Raw genomic sequence first — 9,797 nt, forward strand, 5'->3', positions numbered from 1 at the left:
AGCATTTAGATTTTTCTCTGTGAAGTACTATACTCGAGGTGCAGTTTTATCAAGCTGGTGGTGTAGACCTTTTATTACTGTTTTCTTATTTTTTTAACATGAAAGTTTGTCAAATGCATCTTCCATTGGGATGAACACATAGCTTCTTTTCTGTCAACATGGTGCATTGATTTTATAGATCTTCACAGGTTAAACTGCACAGGTTATAATGCTGGAAAACAAGTTCACCTGTCCTGCTGTATACTCCCTCGCCTGTGTTGTGGGATTCTATCTACTAGTGTTTTCTTTACAATTCTGCATCTGTATTAATAGGAATACTGGCCTGCAGTTTTCTGGTTTCACTTCAGATAATACTGGCTTCATAGAATCTTTTGGGATTGGTTCCCTCCTCTTTCTCTTTTTAAAGGCTATTAGGAATTTATACTAATTCTTCTTTAAACATCAGGCTCTAGGCTTTTCTTTGTGGAAGACTTCAGATTACTAACTCAACCTATTTTACTTGTTTTAGACTTCTTCAGAATTTCTTACGTTTAAGTAATTTCAGTAGTTTTACCTTTGTGTAAGTTTGCCCACTTAATATAAGTTGTTTTAATTTTGGCGAACAACCATTTGTAGTATAATTGTTTTTACTTCTGTAAGGTCAATAGGATGCTTGCTCTTTCATTCTTGGTTTTAGTAATTTGATTGTAGCAAATGGGCGTAGCTGCTCTGATTACTTGTAGGTCTAGGTAAAAGATTGCTGCTTTTGTTGGGTTTTTCAAATAAACAGGTATGTGTGGTGTGTGTGTGTGTGTGTTGTTTTGTGTTCTATAATGTATTTCTGTAAGACTGTTGGCTTGGATAAGGATGGTGTCCCAGAAGCAGGCCCTCAGGGAATGCCTACCCACCCTGTCACTTTCAGTGACTACGAGACCCCAGTTTTCACAACTACTCATGGGTTTGTGAGGTGACTGTTTTTCAAGGGCTATGGAGAAAAGAATCTAACTGACAGTGGTTGGAGACTCGACTGTTCTCGATGGACATTGTGAGGGCTTGGTTGATTTCCAGGGTTTTAGACAGCTGCCTGTGACCATTTTTACTAATGCCTCATGGTTTGGATCATGAGACCTTCCCTCCACCATTTGGAAAATTTATCTGTGTTGTTTTTAATTTTGGCCTTGCTTTAGTTTAAGGTCCAAAGGGAGGCCACCTGTGCACAGCCTGTCCCCTCATTCCTTCCTGTCCTTAGCCCTTTGGAATGTAATGAGCCTGTACATTGCTTTTTCTTCATCAGGAGAGTCCTTTTTCAGAGTTTTTAGAGAAGCTTTGGGGGAAATCATGTTGGGCACTGTAAGGGATATACACATATAAAAGACGCCATTTTTTGCCCTCACTATGCTCATAATACCATTGTGGTACATCAACTTGGCAGGCAAGAGAATTATCAGAAACGGAGAAGTTTTTCTCCATGTATAGAGAAGCTCTGAGGAAACATGCAGTCTCTTTTTCTCCCTTTCCCCTTGCTCTCTTCTTTCCCTCCCTGATCTGAAGTGGGGACACGCTGACCTGCTGATCTTCATGCATATTCTTTGTCATTCAGGGCACTCAACACAAGCCAGCTGAAAGCCTGGAACATTGAGATGCTACCAGGTTACCGGGACCCCTACTCATCCAGGCCTTTAACCAGGGGTGAAATTGGTTGCTTCCTTAGTCACTTCTCTGTCTGGAAAGAGGTAAATATTCTTTAGAGGAACACTTTGGTAATGAGAGCAAGGGAAACTAGAACTTCCCAGGTGAATTAGGAGCCCATGATTGTCCCAGAAGTATGCTTGAAAATTGCTCTTGGGTTGTGCAGCCAGTCAGCCCAAGGCCAGCAGCAAAGACACTAGGATGATGGCCTCAGTGCCACGTGGGACAATGGCAGGTGATGGTTTTCACATTGTGGGAACATTGTTTTCCTGAGTTCCCCTTCCTCGTAAATGGAATGTTTTGTGTATGTCTGTCATGTTATCATTTATCAAATGAATTCATGCAAGAATCACACAGAAGGCATGTGAGGCAGGGTTAGGCAGGATGGAGTCTTCTCACAGTAGGCAGGAAGTATTAACTGTTTTGAGGTGAGAAGAGGCAGAGCTGTAACTGGACCCCGTGTCTTATACATAAGATACTACTGGAGGTGACATTGGATCTCAGAGTACATGAATTAGGATCACTTCCCACAAGAAGGGAGAAGAACATAAAGGAAATGAAAAACTAAATAAGGACCTCTGGGTGCCTCTTCTCCTTTGATCTAGTTTTGACTTGTTTCTTCTTTTTCTATGCTTTAAATAAAATGTTATAGAAATAAATAGAAGTACATAGATCAGTCAACAAAATGGCACACATAGAATGAGACACCCATGTCGATCAATACTGAGATCAAGAAACAGGTGGCAGTTTTCTGGTCACCATTTCCCAAGGGTAACCTCCATCTTGACATGTGACAGCGTGACATGACCTCTTGGTATTGGGTTGGAGAGATCTCAACCTGCAAGGATGCTAACACTGTACAATTGAGGTAGTTGTAGATCACATGGTTTTATAGATGTGCATATGGCACACATCTATACAATGGGTCATCAATGGACATTTTCTTGACTCTAAGTTATGAGCTTTTAAAAATAAAAAATGGGTATTTTTTTCATGGTGTTCCCCACGGATGACCTTTACAGGTTATTGACCGAGAGCTGGAGAAGACTCTGGTCATCGAGGATGATGTGCGCTTTGAGCATCAGTTTAAGAGGAAGCTGATGAAGCTGATGGAGGACATTGACAAGGCTCAGCTGGACTGGGAACTGATGTGAGTCACAAAGATGGATAGCTCCAAAGGGCAGTCTTCTCCAAGGTCCAGAGCCCACCTCCCCCAGCTGGTAGGAGACTCAATCACACTTCCTTCCGTTTACCTGATTTTTACACCACAGATGTCCCCAGAAATAAGAAGTAGGGAAAGGTTGGGTGGCTGTTTCTGCCTCCGTCTACAAGGTGAGAAACTATGGGAAATTTTGTTTTGTTTTGTTTTGTTTTGTTTTGTTTTGTTTTGTTTTGTTTTGTTTTGTTTTGTTTTGTTTGTGGGGTGTGTGTGTGTGTGTGTGTGTGTGTTTGGTTGGTTGATGTTGGCTTTTTGTTTATGAGACTGGAGTCACCTACCTGATTAGCGGCCTCTTGACAGAGCTGAGGAAACATCCCGAGGACCACTGGGGAGAATGGTGGAAATTTCACCTGCAAAGTAAAGTGGCATGTGGGCCGGGTGGAAATGGGAGTAGCACACATTCGTGTAAGAGCTAATGTGAACTTGAACGTCAGCTCCCGGGACGAGGGTTGCCTCTGAAGTCCCTGATGGGGTAGGATGTGGAAGGATCTGAACCAAGCTCCTCTGTGGGGATGGGGTTGTCTAACCAGGAAAAGCACTGTCTGCTAGGCTTGTGGTGGGAAGCCAGGCTCACTCAGGGAGTGCGGGCTCAGAGCTGGTACTAGTTAGTGCTCGGTCTCTTGCCTCTGAGTTAGCATCTTTTTGTTTTCCTTCCTCCCTTCTTCCCTTTCTTTCCCCCTTCTCTCCTTTTCTTCCTCTTTTCTTTGTGAAATAAGCAACACTCTCTGTTCCATCCAATGAGGCCGAAACATCCCAAGTTTTCCAACTGTGTATCTAAGGTAATCTTGTCAAATTAGAGCCTGCTTATTTGAAACAGCCCAGCTTTCCCTACCCTTCTGTCCTCAGCGAGAAAGATAAATTTGGACCCTGATGGCACTCCTCTTTTGAACTTAAGAAAATAATTTAAAAAGAAACACAGCAATGATCCAACTAACTAGGAAATAAACCTCAAAATCATACTATGTAATAAAAAGGAGGCCTTCCCCTGTCAGAGTTGAATCACATGATCCATATTCTGAACAGTCTGTTAGGATCACAGTTCTAGCCTCCAGAAGTCACCATTCTTCAGCCCTTCTGCATCTGTGACTATATATATATATATATATATATATATATATATATATATATATATATATATAGTGTGTGTGTGTGTGTGTGTGTTTAAGCTATAGAATGTTACAGGTACATATATGATTTTAGGGCTGACCACCTGGTATTGAATATCTAATTTGAGGGTGTTATGGTTTGTATATGCTTGGCCCAGAAAGTGGTACTATTAGAAGGTGTGACCTTGTTGGAGTAGGTGTGTCAATGTGGGTGTGGGCTTTAATACCCTAGTCCTAGCTGCTTGGGAGTGAGTATTCTGCTAGCAGCCTTAGATGAAGATGTAGAACTCTCATCTCCTCCTGCACCATGCCTGTCTGAATGCTGCCATGCTCCCACCTTGACAATTATGAACCTGTAAGCCAGCCCCAATTAAATGATGTCATTTATAAGAGTTGTCTTGGTCGTGGTGTCTGTTCACAACAGCAAAACCGTAACTAAGACAGGGGATTCTTCCCAGGGTTGGGGAGCCTCCTGCTCTCAGTATTCCTTAGTTTCCTGTCGTTCTTTATCTAGGGCTGAAACCCCACAAGATTTTCCCCCGTCTGTTGTGTATTGGTATTGTACTTATTCAGGTCTTGTTTAAGCAGCCATGTTGTTGAGATTTCGTGGGTGTAGCTTCACTTACACTCCTAGGAGATGCAACCTCATAGCAGATATCCCATACCTCAGACTCTTACAGTCTCTCCACCCTTTCTTCCTTGATGTGTCCTCAACTTTACATGTAGGAGTTGTGTTAGAGATGGGTCAGTCGGGACTGGGCACAAGTTTCATCTCTACTGCACTTGAGAAAGTCTGACTCTGAGAACATCTGCTTGAGGTTCCTAGAAGAGCTAAATGCTGAATATGTCCTTATTCCTTGTTCCTTGGATCTCCATGTCTTCTTCAGGGCACGAGCAGAGTGTGTAGGGGAAAGATTTTCAGAGTTGTCATTCAGACTCCCCAGAGGGAACCCGTTGGGGCTCCTCTTGGGTCTCTAGGTCCTCTACCGCAGACTCTTTCTCACTCACAGCCTTTTCTATGCTGTTTAGTGCCTGCACATGGAAAGTGGTACAGAAAGCATCTGAGGCAGAAGCTCTGGGGACATGAAGGCATGAAGACAACAAACTCAAGATTCTCACATCTGGCTTCTTTTGTTCCTTTCCAACCTCTGTAAACACAGCTGGAAACATCATCCCAGGGACATTATCCAAGCAACTTTGTCATCTCTTTGCATCTTCCCTTTCTGGCTTAAAGACAGACCACCAGGCCTGAAATAGTTGGGGTGCCGATAAATGGAGGTGGAAAACTGACTTTATGAGGACCAATAGCAATTATGGATACTGCTAGAATGATCTCTGTGGTGGTATGCATTAGGAAAAGACACAAGAGTCCAGGCTTTAAAACATCTTTTAAAACTAAGTATGTGCTCTACTCTTATAATATTCAATATTCTAATATTCAACTTGGAACTCTTCTCTTCTTTCCATCTCCTTACAGTTACATCGGTCGAAAAAGAATGCAAGTCAAAGAGCCAGAGAAGGCGGTGCCCAATGTTGTAAATCTCGTCGAAGCTGATTATTCCTACTGGACCCTGGGCTACGCCATCTCCCTGGAAGGAGCACAGAAGCTTGTCGGAGCCGATCCCTTTGGGAAGATGTTGCCAGTGGATGAGTTTTTGCCAATCATGTACAACAAACATCCTGTGTAAGTCTCCTTCCATGGCCACCTGTCCCTTGGTCACATACTGTTCACAAGCTAAGCCTCCTAGATGGAACTTGGTGTATTTATAGTTGTATGGGTTTCCTAAAGAATCCTTTTATAATTATAACCTGGAAAAGTTTAGTAGACCTTTGAATGGACAGAAAGGATGAGACAGAGGAGGTAACTGCCTTGTCTAATATCCTCTTCATTGCTCAGTGCACAGGATAATGGTCTGCTCAGAATCTACTTGTCTATGTTCTTCTGACTTTCTAACTTCACATAACTGAAGCTAAAGGTTATCTTTCTTAAGCCACCCTAGATTTATTCTAGGTTCACTCTGCTCACCCCATGTGTGTAGCCCTAGGTAGTAGAGTACACATCCTCTTAGTATTCAAACTCTGGGAGATAACACGGACCCATGAACAAATCATCATGATGTCTCATAGTCATGGAGGTGGCAAGAAATTCAGGGGAAGAGAAGATGGCATCTGAGCCAGATATCAAAGAAAGGAGGAATACAGTACTCAAATGCCCAAGGCCCAGCTGACTGACCTGATATTTATCAAAGGGTCTAGTAAATGGCAGTTACCTGTTAGTCCTCACAGTGGGCTATAGATTCTTAGAGGCAGAAATAGCCACACATCTCTTAGATCTTTAGAGTATTTGTAATAGCTGCTGAAGCAATGTGTCCTAAAATCATGAGTGGAACAGGAGGCCAGGTTCTGACCTTGACCCCTTCTCTCAGTTGCTAAGTGATCTCCAACTCTGACCTTCCTTTTAGCTATTGAGGTTCCCATGATACAGCTTGATCATTTTATCTTGTCACCAGTAAAGATGGAGCTATCTGCCATCTTTTACACAATATGGGTTACCTCTGTATCCTGACAGAAATATAGAGTCAAGCCACTATCTCCTGAAACAGAAAGGAAAATAGTACTTAATTCTCCCATGGACAAAGATACTGTATAGGTATCCTTCATGTAACTTCAAGGAACCCTTGGAGGAAGCAAAGATGTCCCTCTAGTTTTACAACTGCATAGAGCCAGGGCAGCAAGCAAGAACTGGGGTGCGATGGCCAGCTAGCATGCCTCCAAACCTTCTCCATGTCCCTTACCCCATTGTCGCTCTCCAGGTCTCAGATGTCTTCATTTCTTTATCAGTGGAAACAGGAACAGAACACTGATTGAGAATTGATCATGTTTATTTATCGCTGTGAGTCCAATAGAGTTGATGTCTTACCTTTCAGAGTAAGACTTGAAGCTCTTTCACTAAACTGTTCTACCCAACCGCAACCGGTTGGGCCTGGCCCTTTTGCTTGTCTCTACAGACCTTCTCAACACTTTAAAGAAATCCTTTTTGTGTTTGTAGTCTAAGGTTCTCCACAATCAATACAACTATACAAAAGCAAAAATGTACCCAGGCAGTTTCAGAGATGACAAGCAGGGCCCTCTGCCTTCCCCATTCCCTGAGACTTCTTTCTGCCCCTCATGTGGCTGTGCACCTCTTGTTTACAGGGCTGAGTACAAGGAGTATTATGAGTCCAGGGACTTGAAAGCCTTCTCCGCAGAGCCTCTGCTCATCTACCCTACGCACTACACAGGCCAGCCAGGCTATCTGAGCGACACAGAAACGTCAACCATCTGGGACAATGAGACAGTGGCCACTGACTGGGACAGGACACACTCCTGGAAATCCCGGAAGCAAGGACACATCCGCAGTACCGCCAAGAACACAGAAGCACTTCCACCACCAACTTCCCTGGACACTGTGCCTTCAAGAGACGAACTCTGAAAGCTTCCTGGGTGTGTGGTCTGCACGGTTCATCACTGTCTGGATTTTCTAAAGGGCTACTCATCTGTTTGCTCCAGTTTGGGGTTTTGTTTTGTAGAGATGGCAGTCATCTAATCAAGTGGTTTGATGTGATTCATCAAAATTATATAATCTGTATAGTGAAGAACAGAGAAATTAAAAACCAAATTCCCTAGGAAGCCATTACTGGAATGGCTAGGTTAAACTTCAGTCCAAATGCCCAGTTCTGCTCACTAGCCAGAGAATGCGGTTAGCCACACTGGTGTGGCAACATGGCTCACATTCTCATCCAAGAAATGGCACCCCAAGCTGTCACATCAGTAAGTGAGCAGTCAACACAGACAAGCCAGTGGACCTTGTTTACTAATCTAAGTGGTCCATTTTATGTGGCAGATGTGACCCTGAAATCATCAAGCCATCTAGACTACATTTATTCATCTAATTGATGTGACCTTGAAAACAGTACTATGTAACAAGTGTCTGGGAATGGGGAAACCAAACCGTTAACTGGGCTTTTATTCAAAGGAGCTCCGTCATGAGTTTGTTGCAAAGCGGATGTTTTCCTCTTGGCTTTATTATCCCATGGAGTGAGAGCTGGAGCGATGGCTCAGTGGTTATTATCCAATGGAGTACGTAACTGGCTTGGGTAGCGACATGGGCTCTTGACCATCGTGGCAGCTAGAGCGTTCATCAAAATGTCTAGGTGCCATGTGGCTATAATATTTAGATATTTATGGGGGAAAGATCTAAACCCTTGGCATTTGTATTGTGGCTTAAGTCCAATATGTCTATTTATAAAAAACTGTAATATATACAGGTTGTGAGGGATGGGGTGGCCCAGATCCTCACTCCTTATATGTCACCCCTTCGCCTGGGGAGGAACTGCAGGTATGAGTTGTTTAATAAGTCACTGTTGATGAGTGTAATAAGTCACTGTTGATGAGTTTAATAAGTCACTGTTGAGGGGCAGAATACATTTCAGCCTCACAATTGTCCTCGTTTTAGATTTTCATTATATTCTGAATTATTTATTTTACCAAAGTGGAAAAACCATCGTCTGTAGGGTGAAGCAGAGGAACAGATGCCTCAGACTCTCACTGCATACTGGGCAATATCAGTGTTGACACGTGAGTCTGAGCATCTGAATTGCCTGAATTTCCCAGCTTGGCTTTTGCAGGGAAGACCGCTGGTGAGAAGCTAACCAGTTAGGAGTAACTTATTCTCCAGTGGATATATAAGACACTGGTCTAGACAATAGATTTAAGTCAGCGATCCACAGCTCTCAGAGCGAAAAATCCTAAGTAGACACCTTTCTCCAAAAAAAGTCCCCTAAAACTTTTCCCTAATTCTTCATAGGCTAATTTAATGTCAGGTGCAATGCTGGACTGTGTCACACACAGTGTCAGGATTCCCAGCCAGCTGCCAAGAGTGTCTTGTGGTGCTTCACCTCAGCCACCCTTCCTTCCTGGGTGTGATTCAGGCTTCTTGACTGAAGCTGAGAAACCAGGCTTATCCAGCCCCAGCTTGCGGCTTCTCATCTAGGGAAAAAGAGAAGAGCATTCGGGAGCTCATGAGGAACTCGAAGTGACTCCTAAGGTCTCCTTGGGTATTTGGTATCTTGTTTGTGATTTGAATGTGTGCAGGAATGCCAGGCTTTAACTGTGTATTTTATAGGAGAGGGAGGTGGCTGGGGCACTGGAAGTGAAGGGAGACTGAGTTATGTTTTGTGTTGTTGCTGTTTTTATTGTTTTCGTTTCTGTTGCTGTCTTAATGGGGAACTTTCTCCTGTTTGCCCTGTCAGCTGGTCTGACGGATTTAAGAATTTTCATTCTTAAAAGACATTGGATTTCAAAGTTTGAATTTTAGATTAGGACCTTTTCTAACTGTGAATAAAGTTCTGGTTCTGTTAGTCTGGTCCAGCCTGTGTTTCTGCCTGCTCAGATTTGAGTCCCTTGTAATGTTCTCGTGAACTTTTATAAACTGTGGATCTAGCACTTTAAAAAGCCATCTTTTTAGCAATCCGGATAGCTTGCCAAGCCTCCCTTCTGCTCTTCAACTTAGACACTGGCCATTGTGGTGAGTGACACTTGAGGCCTTCGATATAGAGCTTTGTCTCTGGCCCTGGAGCCTGCTCTTGGTGCCTGGGAGGCTGAAGCCCATGGGGATTCCTCTCAGGATCCACACTGGGATCTTCTGAGGGACAAGCCTGACCTTGACAGTGTAAGCACTGCCCTGTGGGCTGCCCCCTGCAGTCTGCAGAAGACTCATCCTTGGCATCCCTTGGGCACTTGAAGGAGTGGGCATCCACACATCC

General features: G+C 43.5%; 1 protein-coding gene across 1 annotated transcript in view; it reads left to right on the forward strand.

The window, feature by feature from the left end:
• Positions 1 to 9,392, forward strand: part of Colgalt2 (collagen beta(1-O)galactosyltransferase 2) — a 106,758-nt gene extending 97,366 nt beyond the window's left edge. Inside the window, exons 9-12 of the mRNA XM_021167369.2 lie at positions 1,580 to 1,712; positions 2,691 to 2,818; positions 5,471 to 5,677; positions 7,189 to 9,392. Of these exons, the coding sequence (XP_021023028.1) occupies positions 1,580 to 1,712; positions 2,691 to 2,818; positions 5,471 to 5,677; positions 7,189 to 7,465 (745 nt within the window). The 3' untranslated portion in view covers positions 7,466 to 9,392. The remainder of the gene's footprint in view (positions 1 to 1,579; positions 1,713 to 2,690; positions 2,819 to 5,470; positions 5,678 to 7,188) is intronic.
• The last annotated feature ends 405 nt before the right edge of the window (positions 9,393 to 9,797 follow it).

Source organism: Mus caroli, chromosome 1 (assembly GCF_900094665.2).
Source record: "Mus caroli chromosome 1, CAROLI_EIJ_v1.1, whole genome shotgun sequence".
Classification (NCBI taxonomy): Eukaryota; Metazoa; Chordata; class Mammalia; order Rodentia; family Muridae; genus Mus; species Mus caroli.